Raw genomic sequence first — 21,049 nt, forward strand, 5'->3', positions numbered from 1 at the left:
GAGGGAGAGAGTGTGTGTGTGTGTGTGTGTGTGTGTGTGTGTGTGTGTGTGTGTGTGTGTGTGTGTGTGTGTGTGTGTGTGTGTGTGTGTGTGTGTGTGTGTGTGTGTGTGTGTGTGTGTGTGTGTGTGTGTGTGTGTGTGTGTGTGTGTGTGTGTGTGTGTGTGTGTGTGTGTGCGTGCGTGCGTGCGTGCGTGCGTGCGTGTGTGTGTGTGTGTGTGTGTATATATATGAGAGAGAAAGAGTCTGCTTCATGTGCGACAGCTCACAGAATCTAGCTCCTCTTTCAGAGCTCCAGTGCTGTGTCATGTCAAATCAAATCAAAGTTTATTTGTCGCGTACACAGATTAGCATATGTTAAAGCAGGTGCCGCGAAATGCTTGTTTCTAGCTCCAGCAGTGCAATAAATGTCTAACAGTACAATACTAATACACAAATAATAATTAAAAAAAGAAAGAAAAAAAAGAAGAAAGAATCAAGAAGAAGAATCAGGAGAAGAAATATCCGGGATATAAATACAGTGGGGAGAACAAGTATTTGATACACTGCCGATTTTTCAGGTTTTCCTACTTACAAAGCATGTAGAGGTCTGTAATTTTTATCATAGGTACACTTCAACTGTGAGAGACGGAATCTAAAACAAAAATCCAGAAAATCACATTGTATGATTTTTAAGTAATTAATTTGCATTTTATTGCATGACATAAGTATTTGATACATCAGAAAAGCAGAACTTAATATTTGGTACAGAAACCTTTGTTTGCAATTACAGAGATCATACGTTTCCTGTAGGTCTTGACCAGGTTTGCACACACTGCAGCAGGGATTTTGGCCCACTCCTCCATACAGACCTTCTCCAGATCCTTCAGGTTTCGGGGCTGTCGCTGGGCAATACGGACTTTCAGCTCCCTCCAAAGATTTTCTATTGGGTTCAGGTCTGGAGACTGGCTAGGCCACTCCAGGACCTTGAGATGCTTCTTACGGTGCCACTCCTTTGTTGCCCTGGCTGTGTGTTTCGGGTCGTTGTCATGCTGGAAGACCCAGCCACGACCCATCTTCAATGCTCTTACTGAGGGAAGGAGGTTGTTGGCCAAGATCTCGCGATACATGGCCCCATCCATCCTCTCCTCAATATGGTGCAGTCGTCCTGTCCCCTTTGCAGAAAAGCATCCCCAAAGAATGATGTTTCCACCTCCATGCTTCACGGTTGGGATGGTGTTCTTGGGGTTGTACTCATCCTTCTTCTTCCTCCAAACACGGCGAGTGGAGTTTAGACCAAAAAGCTCTATTTTTGTCTCATCAGACCACATGACCTTCTCCCATTCCTCCTCTGGATCATCCAGATGGTCATTGGCAAACTTCAGACGGGCCTGGACATGCGCTGGCTTGAGCAGGGGGACCTTGCGTGCGCTGCAGGATTTTAATCCATGACGGCGTAGTGTGTTACTAATGGTTTTCTTTGAGACTGTGGTCCCAGCTCTCTTCAGGTCATTGACCAGGTCCTGCCGTGTAGTTATGGGCTGCTCCCTCACCTTCCTCATGATCATTGATGCCCCACGAGGTGAGATCTTGCATGGAGCCCCAGACCGAGGGTGATTGACCGTCATCTTGAACTTCTTCCATTTTCTAATAATTGCGCCAACAGTTGTTGCCTTCTCACCAAGCTGCTTGCCTATTGTCCTGTAGCCCATCCCAGCCTTGTGCAGGTCTACAATTTTTTTCCTGATGTCCTTACACAGCTCTCTGGTCTTGGCCATTGTGGAGAGGTTGGAGTCTGTTTGATTGAGTGTGTGGACAGGTGTCTTTTATACAGGTAACGAGTTCAAACAGGTGCAGTTAATACAGGTAATGAGTGGAGAACAGGAGGGCTTCTTAAAGAAAAACTAACAGGTCTGTGAGAGCCGGAATTCTTACTGGTTGGTAGGTGATCAAATACTTATGTCATGCAATAAAATGCAAATTAATTACTTAAAAATCATACAATGTGATTTTCTGGATTTTTGTTTTAGATTCCGTCTCTCACAGTTGAAGTGTACCTATGATAAAAATGACAGACCTCTACATGCTTTGTAAGTAGGAAAACCTGCAAAATCGGCAGTGTATCAAATACTTGTTCTCCCCACTGTATGTGGTGTGTATAGACAGTATGGACAATATACAGTGCCTTCAGAAAGTATTCACACCTAGGGCTGTGGCGGTCACGAAATTTCACCAGCCGGTGATTGTCAAGCAAATAACTGTCGGTGTCATTGACCGTTAATTCACATAAACACATTTAGCATCTCCTGGCATCCACATATAGCCTACAAGCCATTTAAAAAAGTATACTAAATACATGTAATATAGCCTACAACTTCACAATAAATCCATTATTTATTTTAGACAGGTCTAAAGAAGCATGATATGAAGAAAATGTAGTCTATTTCAGAAGAAAAGAATCTGAGTTGTCCTATTCCACCATAATTTGCAAATAAATTCATTACAAATCCTACAATGTGATTTTCTGGATTTTTTCTCTCATTTTGTCTGTCATAGTTGACGTGTACCTATGATGAAAATTACAGGCCTCTCTCATCTTTTTAAGTGGGAGAACTTGCACAATTGGTGGCTGACTAAATACTTTTTTCCCCACTGTACAATTACTTGTAAGGTCCCGCAATCGAGTAGTGAATTTCAAGCACAGATTTAACCACAAAGACCAGGGAGGTTTCACTGGGCGGAAAGGGTCCATATCAGTGGATATCTTTACATGACATGTTTTTTTATATTCTAGAGAATACAGACCATTTCCAATGCATATTTTGAGTTTTGTGGATTTGCACCATATCTTCACAAATTCTGAATCCAAATGTGTATTTTAGACATATATGAGATTGGTATTACTCCGAATATCACACATGGAAATTTCCTATGAATATCACACATGGACATTTCCTATGAATATCACACATGGACATTTCCTATGAATATCACACATGGACATTTCCTATGAATATCACACATGGACATTTCCTATGAATATCACACATGGACATTTCCTATGAATATCACACATGGACATTTCCTATGAATATCACACATGGACATTTCCTATGGCTGGATATGGACTCATTCAATATGCTGAGATATGTGACATCCTATTTTCTCTCTTCATGTTGACAAATACTGACTGTATACATGGCATATCAGTGTTTTCTCAGCACATTCAAGATAACAAGCTATATTGATTCCAGATATGCTTCTTTCTTTCTGAGGTCCATATCCGGATCTTGATATGCTTTTTGATATGCTGAAAATAAGGACGATTTCTGATGCATTTCTGAGTTTTCAGCACATCAATAATTTGTCAAATATGAAATCCATATTTTTCTTTAATACACAAATCATTTTGGGATTCCCACTGGATATCATACATGGTATGGTCAGATATTGAATCATTAGATATCCTGAGATAGGCCTATGTGGACATCTTATTTTCTCTATATGATGACAAATACTGACAGTAGGCCTATATAGTATATTTTTTCAGCACATACAAAGCATATGCTCTTGACTGAGGTCCATATCAGGATCTTGATATGCTTTTTGATATGCTAAATAAGTACAATTTATGTTCAATAATTGGACAAACATTAAATCCATATAATTATTTCAGACACTAGCTAAACGTTTTGTATACCATGTACATAAAAGGCACGCGTAAACCACAAGCTAAAAGCACTGTAACTGGTAGCCTAGCAACAAGAATCACATATTTTCTTGCTGTGGAGTTCCAACTCAACTGTCATTTCTGAATTTGGGCGCCACAAATTAGTTTGTAAACGGTGTGTGGTTGAACTGACAACTGGAGAAACAAAGAAGTGAGAAGCTGTTCAGAAAATACCTCAAAGACGTTAACGCTAAAGTGAGTAGCTAATTTGAGATGTTTTATTTATCTTACTAACTACAGTCGTGGTCAAACATTTTGAGAATGACACAAATACTAATTTTCACAAAGTCTGCTGCCTCAGATTTGATGATGGCAATATACTCCAGAATGTCATGAAGAGTGATCAGATGAATTGCAATTAATTGCAAAGTCCCACTTTGCCATGAAAATGAACTTAATTCCCAAAAAACATGTCCACTGCATTTCAGCCCTGCCACAAAAGGACCAGCTGCCATCATGTCAGTGATTCTCTCGTTAATACAGGCGAGAGTGTTGACGAGGACAAGGCTGGAGATCACTCTGTCATGCTAATTGAGTTAGAATAACAGACTGGAAGCTTTAAAAGGAGGGTGGTGCTTGAAATCATTGTTCTTCCTCTGTTAACCATGGTTACCTGCAAGGAAACACGTGCTGTCATCATTGCTTTGCACAAAAAGGGCTTCACAGGCAAGGATATTGCTGCTAGTAAGATTGCACCTAAATCAACCATTTATCGGATCATCAAGAACTTCAAGTAGAGAGGTTCAATTGTTGTGAAGAAGGCGTCAGGGCTCCCAAAAAAGTCCAGCAAGCGCCAGGACCGTCTCCTAAAGATGATTCAGCTGCGGGATCGGGGCACCACCAGTGCAGAGCTTGCTCAGGAATGGCAGCAGGCAGGTGTGAGTGCATCTGCACGCACAGTGATGCGAATACTTTTGGAGGATGGCCTGGTGTCAAGAAGGGCAGCAAAGAAGCCACTTCTCTCCAGGAAAAACATCAGGGACAGACTGATATTCTGCAAAAGGTACAGGGATTGGACTGCTGTGGGCTGGGGTAAAGTAATTTTCTCTGATGAATCCCCTTTCCGATTGTTTGGGGCATCCGGAAAACACCTTGTCCAGAGAAGACAAGGTGAGCGCTACCATCAGTCCTGTGTCATGCCAACAGTAAAGCATCCTGAGACCATTCATGTGTGGGGTTGCTTCTCAGCCAAGGGAGTGGGCTCACTCACAATATTGCCTAAGAACACAGCCATGAATAAAGAATGGTACCAACACATCCTCCGAGAGCAACTTCTCCCAACCATCCAAGAACAGTTTGGTGACGACCAATGCCTTTTCCAGCATGATGGAGCACCTTGCCATAAGGCAAAAGTGATAACTAAGTGGCTCGGGAACAAAACATCAAAATTTTGGGTCCATGGCCAGGAAACTCCCCAGACCTTAATCCTATTGAGAATTTACATTAACATTTTACATATTAGTAATTTAGCAGACACTCTTATCCAGAGTTAGTGAGTGCATACATTTTCATACTGGCCCCCCGTGGGAATCGAACCCACAACCCTGGCGTTGCAAACGCCATGCTCTACCAACTGAGCTACACGGGACTTGTGGTCGATCCTCAAGAGGCAGGTGGACAAACAAAAACCCACATATTCTGACAAACTCCAAGCATTGATTATGCAAGAATGGGCTGCCATCAGTCAGGATGTGGCCCAGAAGTTAATTGACAGCATGCCAGGGCGGATTGCAGAGGTCTTGAAAAAGAAGGGTCAACACCGCAAATATTGACTCTTTGCATAAACTTAATGTAATTGTCAATAAAAGCCTTTGACACTTACGGAATGCTTGTAATTATACTTCAGTATACCATAGTAACATCTGACAAAAATATCTCATAACACTGAAACAGCGAACTTTGTGAAGACCAATACTTGTGTCATTCTCAAAACTTTTGACCACGACTGTAGAATCAAAAACGTTAGCTAATTTGGCCAACAGCCAGTAGGCTTGATAGGGGGGTAAAAGCTAACTGGTAGCCTAGCTAGCTAACAAATAACAACATTTCCTTCCCTTCAGGAATTGATTTCTACCCCCTATTAAGCCTCAAGGTGACAGCTAACGTTTTAAAACGTTTGGGTGTATTTTGTATTACTGGTTAATATAAGATAGCTAGCTAACTAACTTAGCTAGCTAAGGCTGCAGGTAGAGTAGCTATCTTGTGTATGGTTATGTGAAATGACAATCGATTGACAGTTTGGAGTGTATCACAGACCAACACTACCAACACGTTGGGTCTAGACTACGAGGGACCGGTGCCACTGACGACCCATCGCATCCATCGTCCATAACAAACAGGGCTGGCAGGGGTATTGAGGGTGTGCAACTTTAATTTTCCTTTAAACATATATATATATACACATTTTTAGCAAAGATTGGCCTATATTTGCATCTTTACAGAAAACAGGTGTGATTGGACCTCTGGATTTGCTATGCTGCATTTTTAAAAACAGAAATAGTAGAGATGTGCTTTGGATGAAATATGGCAATTTTTGCTTTTCCGTGCCCTGTAGCCTACTACTGAATATGGTGCAACTGTATGCTCAGATATGTCACCTTCAAGTGAAGAAGCACAATGATTTTCGGCGCCTGAAGTAAAATAATTTGGCCGCTGGACATTGATCATCAGTCAGATTTAGTCCATTTTCGATTAGACATCTGAGGATGAATATTACATATCATGTAAGGATATCTATTGAAATTGTGATTTTTATTAGAAATATGGATCCATAAATGATCAGGTAATGACTACAGATATTATACATTTTTGAAAGTATGTGGATTAATTCATGCCTAAGTATAAAGGCTTAGATATGTCAGCATGTTGACACATACCCTTTCCGGAGTTAAAATATTCTACAAATACAGTGCATTCTGAAAGTATTCAGACACCTGGACCTTACTCTAAAATTGTTTTTTTTTTTTTTTATCCCTCATCAATCTACACACAATACCCCATAATGACAAAGCAAAAACAGGTTTTTAGAAAGGTTTGCAAATGTATAAAAAAAAATCAATTAAATAAAAATGAAACTGAAATATGATATTTACATAAGTATTCAGACTCTTTACTCAGTACATTGTTGAAACACCTTTGGCAGCGATTACAAGCTTGGCACACCTGTATTTGGTTTCTCCCATTCTTCTCTGCAGATCCTTTCAAGCTCTGTCAGGTTGAATGGGTCGCTGCACAGCTATTTTCAGGTCTCTCCAGAGATGCTCAATCGGGTTCAAGTCCGGGATCTGGCTGGGCCACTCAAGGACATTCAGAGACTTGTCCCAAAGCCACTCCTGCATTGTCTTGGCTGTGTGCTTAGGGTCGTTGTGCTGTTGGAAGGTGAACCTTCGCCCCCAGTCTGAGGTCCTGAGCGCTCTGGACAGGTTTTCATCAAGGATATCTCTGTACTTTGCTCTGTTCATCTTTCCCTTGATCCTGACTAGTCTCCCAGTCCCTGCAGTTGAAAAACATCCCCACAGCGTGATGCTGCCACCACCATACTTCACAGTAGGGATAGTGCCAGGTTTCCTCCAGACGTGACGCTTGGCATTCAGGCCAAAGAGTTCAATCTTGGTTTCATCAGACCAAAGAATCTTGTTTCTCATGGTCTGAGAGTCCTTTAGGTGCCTTTTGGCAAACTCCAAGCGGGCTGTCATGTGCCTTTTACTGAGGAGTGGCTTCCGCCTGGTAACTCTACCATAAAGGCCTGATTGGTGGAGTGCTGCAGAGATGGTTGTCCTTCTGGAAGGTTCTCCCATCTCCACAGAGGAACTAGAGCTCTGTCAGAGTGATCATCGGGTTCTTGGTCACCTCCCTGACCAAGGCCCTTCTCCCCCAATTGCTCAGTTTGGCCGGGCGGCCACCTCTAGGAAGAGTCTTGGTGGTTCCAAACTTCTTCCATCAAAGAATGATGGCCACTGTGTTCTTGGCGACCTTCAATGCTGCATAAATGTTTTGGTACCCTTCCCCAGATCAATTGAATTTACCACAGGTTGACTCCAATCAAGTTGTACAAACATCTCAAGGATGATCAATGGAAACAGGATGCACCAGAGCTCAATTTCGAGTCTCATAACAAAGGACCTAAATACTTATGTAAATAAGGTATTTCTGTTTTTGCTTTGTCATTATGCAGTATTGTGTATAGCTAGATTGATGATAGTTAAACAAATATATAGAATAAGGCTGTAACGTAACACAATGTGGAAAAAGTGAAGGTGTCTGAATACTTTCCGAATGCACTATTGTCTGAACTGTTTCAAAAAGTCGTTTTCATTTCTAGCTATTGTTAGCTATATAGCTAGCTAGCTAGACAGTTGCATACAGGTACAGTTATAGCTTGCTTCGTCCCGCAATAAGCCATTGTTTACAGATGGCTTGTAGGCGGGATGAAGCAACGCAAGCCAGCTAGCTGAGCTGGCCAGTTGCATTCTGCTGTTAATGTTGATTGCTGATGTGGTAAGGCATGCATGACATGATGATGATCATTTTCATGTTTGCCCGTTTGTCATGTTTAACTAGCTAGCTACCGAAAATAGCCACTGTGGGGCGAATGCTAATCGATTAGAAAGCTAATCAACTCCATGTTACGTTATAGGGACACATGCTACGTTTGCTAGCTAGCTAGCCACGATGAAATGATAGCTAAATAGCTAGCTAGCTATTGGATTATAGATTTCGAGGTCGTTTTTTTACATGTTCAACTAGCTGGCTAGCCAGTTGGTAATTCTGAAGCTAAATGTTTGCTACATCTAGCTAGCTAGTTATCTTTTCTCTGCATTGCCATTGTTGGGCTGGAAGCAAGTTAAGTGTGTACAGGCCATTTTAGTACAGCTGTAGCAGTCAACAGGCAATAACAAGCTACAGGACATTAATTAATTCATGTTTTAACTTATGTTTCGGGAATTTGTCTTTCAGCATCAACCTGCTCTCCTCCACCAGTACAAGGAGATGATCGAGGGTGAATAAGCAACACTTCAGGCATTTTGTTTTTGTAATTGTGAGTTTATTGCTTGAACTTGGGGGTCAATTAATATTATTACTAGTATGCAAGGTTAACGGCTTGTCTACTTTCCTCGTTTACAGCTTTAATTATCTGGAGCCTGGTGTTGTTGTGGCCAAGATCAGGACTTATGCAATGAAAATGCCATGGAAATATGCTCTCAAGCTAGATTCCTTTGTTCATTTCATAACATGACCTGAACCAAAGTTGCTCAAAGGACCTTATGATATAGTCCTAGGTCTAGATATTGTTGTTACCTAAGCTTTTATGTCTTCTACGTTTTTCCTAATTGTAGGCTACTACCTTTAGCACTTAAAGTTAATAAAGTATTTTATTGTTTAAATCTTTTGTTTTTTAAGCACTACCTTACTGCTTTAGCACATGGCCACAGTTGCATGTGTTCCAATGTGAATTCTTTAAGGATGCCAAATGGGCGTAAACAAAGAACAGTGCTGTAGCTGTTCAATGTGAAAGGTTCTTTATTATACAAAAATGGGCAATTTAATTCTGTAAATGGTTTGCCTAATGGGGTAAGTTGGTGACATAATGTTCAGAGAATCCATTTTGGAAATTTGGTCAATGTATTCCTTTTCTAAATATACGTTTCCGAAGGATTAATGTAGAGCAAGTGTGAAAATCACAGCAAAATGTTTGAATGCGTTTTTCTCCTAAATGGGATTATAAATGTATCAACTTTTAAAATCAGGATTACTTCCCCATGTTTCCTCCAACTACAGTGTATAATATGCCATTTTGAAGCTCTGATTCTGTACTTTTATCCAATGGAAAAAACACAATTTAGCCTTTAAAAAAAAAAATGTATTAGGCATGTCTTACCAACCATAGGAATGTTAAGGGGGTTATTTTATAAACACTTCCTCATATGCCATTGAAACCATTATTTGTCTCATGTTTTCAACTTCCCTTTGTTGTCCAACAGCCAAAGACACAATCCTAGTTATATTAACAACCCATGCTAGTTGTTGCATCTTTAGATCTTCCCACTTTCTAAAGGATATTTTCATCTCTGTCATGAAACCACTCGCATTTGTGGTGCGCTTTGGAGAAGTGTTTTCCCGCTAATTGCATTTTGGAACATTCGCACTTATAGCCTACTGCTGTGTGCGCATTGCTGCGCTTGTAACGTGAAGAAATAGTCTTAATAGTTGATCAACATTTTATGATCTGTTGCATTAACCTCATTACTTAAAAAAAAAAATATGCATGTACAGTGGTTTTATTAGTTTGGGATCTATCGTCCCACAACTGACCAGGAGTCTGTTTGGAATATTTCTTTCTCGCACAGAACGACAAGCTGACCAATAGAATAGGTCAACTTTTGTACTATGGGGGATAGTAGATTGACATAGGCTAGTGCTTTTGCTGTTCGTTACTCATCTTGTTGGCTGACAAAAAGTAAATGTGGACAGTTCTTCTAACATCTTCAATATGTGCCTCAGAATTTTATAAGGACGCACGCCGTTCCATCCCCGATGTGTTGGTCTTCAATAGTAGCCTACTTCGGCGCTGTGATGCCTGTGAGAAGAACCCGAACACGTGACAGGCATTGGCTAATAAGAATTTAGATCAAATCAAATTTTATTGGCCACATGCACTGAATACAACAGGTGCAGACATTACAGTGAAATGCTTACTTACAGCCCTTAACCAACAGTGCATTTATTTTTAATAAAAAAGTAAAATAAAATAACAACAAAAAAGTGTTGAGAAAAAAAGAGCAGAAGTAAAATAAAATAACAGTAGGGAGGCTATATATACAGGGGGGGTACCGGTGCAGAGTCAATGTGCGGGGGCACCGGCTAGTTGAGGTAGTTGAAGTAATATGTACATGTGGGTAGAGTTAAAGTGACTATGCATAAATAATTAACAGAGTAGCAGCAGCGTAAAAAGATGGGGTGGGGGGTGGGGGCAGTGCAAATAGTCCGGGTAGCCATGATTAGCTGTTCAGGAGTCTTATGGCTTGGGGGTAGAAGCTGTTGAGAAGTCTTTTGGACATAGACTTGGCACTCCGGTACCGCTTGCCGTGCGGTAGCAAAGAGAACAGTCTATGACTAGGGTGGCTGGAGTCTTTGACAATTTTGACGGCCTTTCTCTAACACCGCCTGGTATAGAGGTCCTGGATGGCAGGAAGCTTGGCCCCAGTGATGTACTGAACCGTACGCACTACCCTCTGTAGTGCCTTGCGGTCGGAGGCCAAGCAGTTGCCATACCAGGCGGTGATGCAACCAGTCAGGATGCTATCGATGGTGCAGCTGTATAATTTTTCGAGGATCTGAGGATATCTGAGAGAGCCAAAAGGACTTAAGTTCCTGTATGTCACCCCATGAGTTGTTAATCATGAGACATACCCCGCCACCTTTGTTTTTACTGGAGAGTTCTTTCTTCTTGTCCGTGCGATGTACGGAGAACCACGGTGGCAGTATGAACGGGGACAATATATGCGGAGAGAGCCATCATTCCGTAAAACAGAGTATGTTACAGTCCCTTATGTCTCTCTAAATGGAGAACCTCGCCCTGAGCTTGTCTACTTTGTTGTCCAGGGACTGAACGTTCACGAGTAATATACTCGGAAGCGGTGGATGGTTTTGCTCGCCATCTGAGCCTGGCTAGAACCCCACCTCTCCTCCCTCTCCTCTGGCGTCAACGTTTTGGTTTAGCACCTGGGATGGATGGGGCTGCCTTGGGAAGTCCAAACAAAGGATCCTGGTCAGAGAAGTCAAATTTCTGGTCGAATTTCTGGCGAGTGACCGCCGATCTAATGTCCAAAAGTTATTTTAAGTTGTAGGAAATAATACTAGAAACATTCTGAGCAAATAATGTAAGAAATAACAAAAATAAAAGCTAAATACTGCAAAGTTGGCAAGGAGCTAGAAACAGGGCGACCGTGGCTGTCGGCGCCATTTTGTCTCATGTCTCAAAGCAGCCATTGATGTTGTTTTCAAAACACTGGGCTTTAAAAAAGTGTGAACACATCCATTGTCAACTAGTACAGGGTTTCCCAAACTCGGTCCTGGGGACCCCCTGGGTGCATGTTTTGGTTTTTGCCCTAGCACTACACAGCTGATTCAAATAATCAAAGCATGATGAGGAGTTGGTTATTTGAATCAGCTGTGTAGTGCTAGGGCAAAAACAAAAATGTGCACCCAGTGGGGGCCCCAGGACCAAGTTTGGGAAACCCTGAACTAGTAGACAATGTTAGCACTGCTAGGACAATCAGGTGCTGCCCACGCAAAGGCTAAGCCTGTACTCATAATCTATGACCTCTCTAAGATCGAGTTAAACTGAATGGGTTTAAAGGGGGTACAATCTCTGTACCAAACGCATGCACGCACACACACACACACAGTGCTGTAGTTGTACCTCTCTGTGGAAGCGTCTGTGTTCGCTGCGGCCCTGTCTGGCTCCAGTCCTCCCAGCCTCCTCCACCTCCATCCTCTCTGCATTCTCAAGCTCCAATGCCTCCAGCTTCTCTATCACCCCAAATCGACTGGAACACACAGGGAACAAGGTTCAAGGTCAGAGGTAAAGGTCAGAGGTGAAGGGTAGAGGTCAGAGGCCTTTAGTTATTTTTTATTTATATATTTTTGTGGATAAAATAAATGTGTATAATGTTTTGGACATGGCAAAAAATAGACTTCCTTCTCAGGTGGAGAGAATAGATTAACTTTATTGGTTACTGTAGTTTTGCGTGTGTGTGGGCTGGGTAAACGTTGCATAATCTGCATTTATAAGTTAACATTACAATACACTGCTACATGAAACTGAGTAACAGACATTACATTTACATTTTAGTCATTTAGCAGACGCTCTTATCCAGAGCGACTTACAGGAGCAATTGGGGTTAAGTGCCTTGCTTAAGGGCACATCGACAGATTTTTCACCTAGTCAGCTTGGGGATTAGAACCAGCGACCTTTCGGTTACTGGCACAACGCTCTTACCCACTAAGCTACCATGATGACATTGAGAAGGACAGTTTAGGCTCATACTCCTGTGACTGTGTTCACCCCAACCTTTCTGTTCCAACTTCCGCAATCATTTCACTGCATGTCAGACATGCAGTGAAATGATAGATACACTGGCAGCTTTGACATATTCCTCCCCTTTTATGAGGAGCGAGAGTCACTTGGAAATATTACACTTTTTTTTTTTTTTTTTTTTTACTGTGCCCTTATTAGGGGAATCTTCAGCGGTAGCTGGCTTCTTACAAGGCAACGAGTGAGGGAGAGAGAGAAAGGATGAAATATAGAGAAAGAGAGGATGAGAGGTATTTTCAGTCACATGACTGATGGCTCCTTCACCGGCTGTTGGGGTGCAGAGTGGCAGTGTGTGTGTGTTTGTGTTTGTGTGCCGGTGTGTGATAATTATGTAATAGAGTGCTAGTTGGCTGCTGGGATCCAGAATGGCAGTATTCCGAAATGAAACCAAATGGACCCATTTTTAATCAGTCTACTGGACATTCCTGCTCTCTTCCTTGCTCTCTCATTCCGCCCTTCCTCTCAGGCCTGGTTTTGGGTAAGGGGATGAGGTGGGTAGGTGGGTGGGTGGGTGTTTATGTTGCCTTTTTATTCAGCGTGCTGATGTTGAACCTCAGCCCTGATAAAACCACAGGGAAAGGTAATTGTTATATCCAAAGATAATTCCTATGAGAAGTATACTGCAACTGTGGAACGCAGAGATTCATCAATTTCACACTGTCTGGATTTCACCAAATACTGCCTTTTCCTCTTGGTCTGAGTGTGTGTGTTTTGACGCAGATGTGTTGGGGGTGTGTGTGCATCACAAGGCTGTGTGTGTGTATGTGTTTAGAAGCAGAGACCGTGTTTGTTGCTGCGTCATTGGAATCTCTACTGATGTCCTTCCAGGCCACAGTGCCTGCTGGTCTGTAACCTGGCAGTCAGACAGCAGAGTCCACTAACCTGGTTTACCAGCCTATACAAGTACCTGATTAACAGCTAAGGCTTTACCTAGATAAATATATCCCAGGTAACAGACGGTGATTGCAGTCTGGAACCTTCTTTTATGCTCGTCAGACTGACCTCTTAGGACTGAACATTGGCCTCTCTCTTCTGTCTTTCTGAACTAAGACAGAACAGACATGCAGACAGATGGACAGACAAAGACAGACTTGCCTCCTTTCGGGACTGAACACGGCCTCTCTCTCCTCACCAGGACTCCTCACTCGACTCCTCTTCTCTGCCTTCCTGGCCTCGGCCTCCAGCCTCCTGGACCGTGGCGTATCATTGTGCCCGCTGTGGCCCAGCCCTAACCGCCCCGCCGGGTGGCTCTCTGTGCTGGTCACCGTGCTGCCGCTGGCGTCAGAGTCCAGCGAGCTAACAGAGCCACTGATGTGGGAGCCGTTGGACAGCAGGGAGCTGCCGGAGGGGAAGGGGTCGCTGGGGACCGGGGAGAGGCAGCGGGGCACCCCGCCCAGGCTGGAGCAGGAGCCCGTGGGAGACAGAAGGTCGTGATAGGGGAGTGGGACCGAGCCGTGGAGGGGGAGGCCGCTACGGTCCACGTCGTCACCGTTGACTGAGCCGGCGTCTGAGCCCCGGCCCACAGAACCACAGTCACCTGGAAGAGGGAGGGGGTGGAGGGTCAAAGATGGTGAAGGACAGATGAAAACAAACAGTCGAAAACTAAAGACACTCTTACTATCTCTAAATTCTAATGTTATAATATTTTACAGCTGTGTGGCTTGCTAACACCATTACAATCCTTTCAGATTGCCATATACAGTGCCTTGCAAAAGTATTCATCCCCCTTGGCGTTTTTCCTCTTTTGTTGCATTACAACCTGTAATTTAAATTGATTTTTATTTGCATTTCATGTAATGGACATACACAAAATAGTCCAAATTGGTGAAGTGGAATGAAAAAAATAAACTTGTTTCAAAAAACTGCTAAAGCAACACTCGAGTAGTTCAAGGGGAACCATTTAAATGTATTGGAATGGCCTAGTCAAAGCCCAGACCTCAATCCAATTGAGAATCTGTGGTATGACTTGAAGATTGCTGTACACCAGCGGAACCAATCCAACTTGAAGGAGCTGGAGCAGTTTTGCCTTGAAGAATGGGCAAAAATCCCAGTGGCTAGATGTGCCAAGCTTATAGAGACATACCCCAAGAGAAGGTAGCTCTACAAAGTATTGTCTTATTTCTTGTTTGTTTCACAATAAAACATATTTTGCATCTTCAAAGTGGTAGACATGTTGTGTAAATCAAATGATACAAACCCCCAAAAAATCCATTTTTATTCCAGGTTGTAAGGCAACAAAATAGAAAAAATGCCAAGGGGGGTGAATACTTTCGCAAGCCACTGTATGGGTCTTTCTATAAATAATGGGGCCAATGTGTGACATTGGGATAACTTCTAAATGGTTTGAAACAAAAATAAAATGATTTTTATGCAGTTCCACATGTGTACTTAGCGGATATATGCAAATAGGCCCATAAATCCACCTATACAACTATACATCCTTTAAGCAAGGTTCAATTGTTTAATTTATATAATTGTACATATAGGGCCTAATATAGACCCCCCACTAAAAAGCATTTTAAAAGTATTTTTTAAAAGTAAGATATTACCACTTTAAGAATAATAACAATTTTAGGCCTTGACAATGCGTTGATATTCCAATTATTATTATATTCTAGAATATGTGAGAATAATGTGAAATAAATTTGCATGGCGATTTTTCTGTAGCCTATGTGCCCGACGCAGGCACACATAATAAAGCCAGGAACAGCGGTACCATTAATCTCACCATCACTGTTTTTATAATAAGAAAGTGTCCAAAAACCAGGTTCCTTTTTGTAATGGAAGGATTTGTATGGAAAGCCAAGCTGAAGCCAGCATTAGATGTTATCGTGCTCATAATAACCGCACATGGTTTTACCGCAACAGTGTAGTGCAACTAGGCTTGGGCGGTATCCAGATTGTCATACCGTCATACCGGCACTGAACACAAGGGGCGCTGTTTTCAAACCCCACTGATACTCTGAAATCCGAAACATAGCAATGCTAACAAGTACGTGTAAAATCCCATAGAGAATGCTAACTATATGCTAACGAGTGCATTGCGAACATTTTGTACAGTTTCTGACCTAAACTATACAAGTATACAAGTAACTCAAAAATGCTACTCAGAGTTTGCTGCACGCACAAAACAAATATTAGCCAGCAAGGCTCTTGATCTAGGAGGGGATTCTCTGCTGTTACCAAGCGAATGCTTGATTTTGGAAGAAGCTAACCAAGGCTCAGGTCTCTCGTCCTTGTGTGCTTGTAAACAAACACCACGTGACACGTGACTGGGGACTACCATAAGCTTCATAAAAGTGACTCCAAAATGAAACAATACATTATTTACCATTCATTTCTATTGGGCACAAAATAATCTGAAACACAACCAAAACAAACAGCAAATGCATCCAACAAATGTTCCCCAATAATTAAGGAGGGCACTCAATAAAAAAATTGACTAGTTGATTTAAAACCTATGCTTAACCCATTCCCATGGTTGGTGTCTTGACGGATTTGTCCAAAATTGTGTGACAAAACATTACTTTTCTGTCCTTGCATTTATGGCAGTGTAAGTTGTCGTTATATCATATAAAAGTTAACTACCTGGCGGCAGGTAGCTTAGTGGTTAAGAGCGTTGTGCCAGTAACCGAAAGGTCGCTGGTTCTAATCCCCGAGCCGACTAGGTGAAAAATCTGTCGATGTGCCCTTGAGCAAGGCACTTAACCCTAATTGCTCAAGAGCGTCTGCTAAAAAAAAAAAAAAAAAAAAAATAACTACAAAATAAAATAACTACTTTTATACGCATTTAAGTGAATTTGTCCCAATACTTTTGGTCCCCTAAAATGGGGGGACTATGTACAAAAAGTGCTGTAATTTCTAAACGGTTCACCCGATATGGATGACAATACCCTGAAATTAAAGCTGACAGTCTGCACTTTAACCTCATAGTCATCGTTTAATTTCAAATACAAACTTCTGGAGTATAGAGCCAAAATAATAAAAAATGCTTCACTGTCCCAATAATTACGGAGGGCACTGTAGCTATGTTCCCCCATTATATCTTAATGTAATGACATGAAAACATTTGACAGATTATTATCAATGATTTATCAACAGCTGTAACAAGTTGTCCAGAGTAGGAAATTCTCACTGGTACCCTAGTTTATAGAAAGACCCATATACTACACTAAAGATGGGGACTATGGGGCTAGGTGTGCTGTGGTTCCTCCATACCTGTAGAGGGCAGTGGTGAGCCCAGCAAGGGCAGGTCAGCAGCAGGCCACACGGCCGCCCCCTCAGCCTCTCTCTGGCTCAGCTCCTCCTGCCAGATGATGGAGCTGGAGTCTGGAACCTTCTCTGAGCCCGCCTCGGGGATACCTGAGCCCGTCACCGCCACCTTTGCTGGTCCTGGCTCCAGAGAAGTGGTGGGCTCCACCTTGCGTTTCTTCTTCTGGTTCTGCTTGTTGGTCCTGGGATACACCACCAGCTGTTCAGTCCACCTGCGACAGAGAGAGAGGAACAGAATGTTAGTGAAGGCATACAGAATACACACACACACATAAGGACATACACTACACACACAAACCCACTTACCCATTGATGATCTCTTTGTTCTCCCCTCGTATGAAGTACTCCTGTTCAGGAGTGATGATACAGAGAGCGTTCTTCTGGCCCGTCTTGGGCTCTGCGTCGATTACGTCAGTACACAGGTTCAAATTTACCGTGCCCTGGGGCAGCGTGCTCGGCTGGAGGGGGAATAACAGAGAAACAACATTCAGTCACAGGTAATGGCCAAACCTGACATGATACAGACCGTATACCAGGGTAAATACCAGTAGAACAGGACTACAATCAGTAGAATGATAAGAGGTGATTGTCTTGTAGCAAACTGGGAAGTACAGTCTATGTCTGATTAGTCTCTTTCAACAGCCACAGTTGAAACTATAAGTTCTAATAGGTGCTGAAGGGGCATGGGGTCCTAGATCTGTCTGTGCCGAAGGGCAACTTCTACCCGGAGCTGCTATATAACAGGTGGATTTAGGAAAGTATTCCAATCCCTTGACATAACAAAATGTGGAAAAAGTCAAAGGGTCTGAATACTTTCCGAAGGCACTGTAACAGGTGGATAGATATCACGTCTGTTTTTCCTCCTTCATCCCTCCCTCCTTCCTTCACTCTTTCCCTTTCACACAGAGAGGACGTGTACGACGGGCTTATCAGCCCCTACTATAAGGTCACGCATCCTTTATCGATGGGTTGCCAGGACAACGGGGGAAATCCTTTCAGTTCCAGAGAGCACACAGTGGAGTGAATGGAGGACGTGACAGCCCTGCGAGGCTGGACTAAATAGGTTTGTGTGTGTGTGTGTGCATGTGCTACTGCTAACGCACATGTGTGGTTCTGCATATACGTGCATGTTTGCCTTTGGAGAGGCACAATTCATCACGGTTTCTCCCAAACTCCATATTGCCCTGCTGCCTCCTAGACTTCCCACAAAACCCTAGAATTCCCCCTGAACCCTAGCATGGTCTCTCTAGTTCAGTGCGATTCCTGTACTGTTGTTATCAGGCCCTGACTGAACTGTACTCTGCCTGCCTGGCTGCAGATGTAAAACAGGTGCTGTTTCTCTCCTTAGCTCCTTTTAAGGCCATTCACATGGATCCTGCTTTAATGCAAGCTGCCAGTAAACCATGAGGGCTTCCAAATATGGCAATTACACTGGGTCACACTTAGAGAAACTTAGAGAGTACAGACTGCAGCAAGCTAGTCTCTTCACTGTAAGGCGAGCGGGACGAGGGGGAATTTTGCCCTGCAGAGAGAGGGGGGTGGGGGGGGTGAATCTCTGTCTCATAAAAAATGCACCTTTCGATCTTTGTGAGGGGGAAGGCATGAAGGTATTACATGGACTTGGTCACACTTTTCCCTTGTTCCCCTCAAATGGTTGTGGTTAGGATTGGGAGAAGATAAGCTGATCCTAGATCTGTGCCTAAGGCCAGGGCAAGTCCAACCCATATCGAGAGAGAGAGGGAGAGGGCCAGTCCAGTCCAGTGGCTGTGTTCTGTGAGTATGTATACATCTTGATCAACACATAAGGTGTTGTATTATGTATTGTTTTATTGTATGTAAATCGTATGTAAATTGTGTTTGGACCCCAGGAAGAGTAGCTGCTGCCTTGGCAGCCGCTAATGAGGATCCGTAATAAATACAAAATACAAATACAAACACAAAGACTCCTCCATCTGCCAACACTGCAATTAATCCTCTCTGGCTGAGTCCCAAATGGCACCCTATTCCCTATATAGTGCATTACTTTTGACCAGAGCACAATGGATGAAAAGCAGTGCACTATACAGGGAATAGGGTGGCATTTGAGACATACTCCATGTGTTGTAGTGGGTTTGATTTCTCCACTCCAGATCCAATCCCATATCCTCCTATTGTGTCCTCCTTCTATAGGGCCGGCTATATTTAGCTGCACAGGGGGATATTATTAAAGCTAACGACTTTCTCACAGACTGTCTCTCTGACTCAGTTCACAGTTTCTAAGAATGGGACACACAAAGAGGCAATAAAACACTGCTAATAAAGCTAGAAAACATACCAAAATATAATGTTTTTAATCGAGCAATGAACAAACTGTCAAGTAAAGTATTGAGATTTTAGGGGAAAATGGGGCATACCCACTAGTTCACAATGGCGATAAAGTACAACTTCTTTCTCCAACTGCCAGTCAATATGATTTGATGAATGGGCTTCATCATATCATTCTAAAACGGTGTCAGAGTGAGACTCGCAGAGACAGCTTTAGAATTAAGTGGAGTAGACCCACTCCATTATAATCCATTAATTATACATTTTTCTGGGGAGTTTTATTGCCCGGGCCGGTGGCAAGTAGCGTCAGAAACCACAGCCTGCTCTGCTCAGGGGTGAAAGGGAAGCAGCAAGCTGCTGTTTTATATGGCATATGTGCTTCGACATGCAGCTGCCTGCCCTGCTGCATCAAAACAGAACACACACTACTCCTAGTCCTCTTTCCACACGCAGGCAGACACTGTTACTATAGCTTCTACTCCCATGGGATGAATACTATGGTTAAATACCTCAGCCAGGGGAATAAAATGACATTGTGAATTCAACACCTGGCATAGACCCAGGTTCCAGGCCATAGGGAAGCTTCAGGATAGTTAGTATCTAGTCCGTTCTCTGTTGTAGCATTATATCAGTCAAAGTGTGGAGAGAACTGAATGACCCCTGTTTCCTGTTACTATCCTCCCAGTCATTGACCCTCCGGCCCAGGTTCTCATCAGAGACTAAGGAGCTGTATTCACCCTTCTTGGGAGGTCCGCTTAGATTAAAACTAGCATTTGAGAACTGCCCAACTGGTGTCTGTCAATTACCCAAGGGACTGGTCAGCGGCAACATGTCAGGGACCGGTGTCGGTGCACGACTCAGGGTTTGAGAAACACTCAAACCCTCACGTCTGTCTTTCTCAGGTTCTGTCTCTCTTGCCTCCTTCTCAGTCTCTCACCATATGCCTCTCACACTCTCTCACCTTCTCTCTCAATTCAATTCAATTCAATTTAAGGGCTTTATTGGCATGGGAAACGTTTGTTAACATTGCCAAAGCAAGTGAAGTAGATAGTAAACTCCCAATCTCCTTCTCAGATGATCAAATGTACAACACGTCCAATCCCATCTGATGTAGTAAAATTACATTAGCCTACATTAGATCTAGGTGCTTGCAGTGGTAGGCTGTGTGTATGTGGAATGTTTGGGTCTGGGGCATATCTGGCATTTTCATGTGGTTTTGGGGTCTAACGCTCTCTCTGTTTCTCTAGCCCGTTAGTTACTGGGAGCCTGCTGTACTTCACCAAATATGGGCATATCACAGGAATGCTGTGTAGAGCCTAGACCTTAGAGGATCTCCTTCTCAGTCCGTCTCCTCTTAGGCTAAAATAGTTCAGCTCTAAAAAGCCACTGCCCACTCGCATTAAACATCTTCAGTGAAATCTTCCCTTAATACTTCCCTGAAGGTTGCCTCGACTTTATGTGAGTCACACGAAAGCTCTTATTTTTCAACCTTTTTGTAATTATTTTGCTTATATCATGTGTCAGATGCAAAAAAAACATTCTGAGGATATTTGGCCTTCCATTCTACGTACTATGCACGCCATGGTTCCATTGCAACAAACAACCTGCTCAATGAAACATGACATCGGTAGATCATTAAGATCAATGTTTGAAATCAATTTATCTAGTA

General features: G+C 42.8%; 1 protein-coding gene across 1 annotated transcript in view; it reads right to left on the reverse strand.

Annotated features, from left to right (window-relative positions):
• Nucleotides 1-12,129: 12,129 nt before the first annotated feature.
• Nucleotides 12,130-21,049, reverse strand: part of LOC311124366 (myosin phosphatase Rho-interacting protein-like) — a gene marked incomplete at its 3' end in the record, with an annotated part of 34,890 nt that continues 25,970 nt past the window's right edge. Inside the window, exons 4-7 of the mRNA XM_084198529.1 lie at nucleotides 17,383-17,534; nucleotides 17,023-17,288; nucleotides 13,900-14,341; nucleotides 12,130-12,256 (exon numbers count right to left, since the gene is read on the reverse strand). Of these exons, the coding sequence (XP_084054655.1) occupies nucleotides 12,130-12,256; nucleotides 13,900-14,341; nucleotides 17,023-17,288; nucleotides 17,383-17,534 (987 nt within the window). The remainder of the gene's footprint in view (nucleotides 12,257-13,899; nucleotides 14,342-17,022; nucleotides 17,289-17,382; nucleotides 17,535-21,049) is intronic.

Source organism: Coregonus lavaretus (genome assembly GCF_964263955.1).
Source record: "Coregonus lavaretus genome assembly, contig: HAP1_SCAFFOLD_763, whole genome shotgun sequence".
NCBI classification, from domain to species: domain Eukaryota; kingdom Metazoa; phylum Chordata; class Actinopteri; order Salmoniformes; family Salmonidae; genus Coregonus; species Coregonus lavaretus.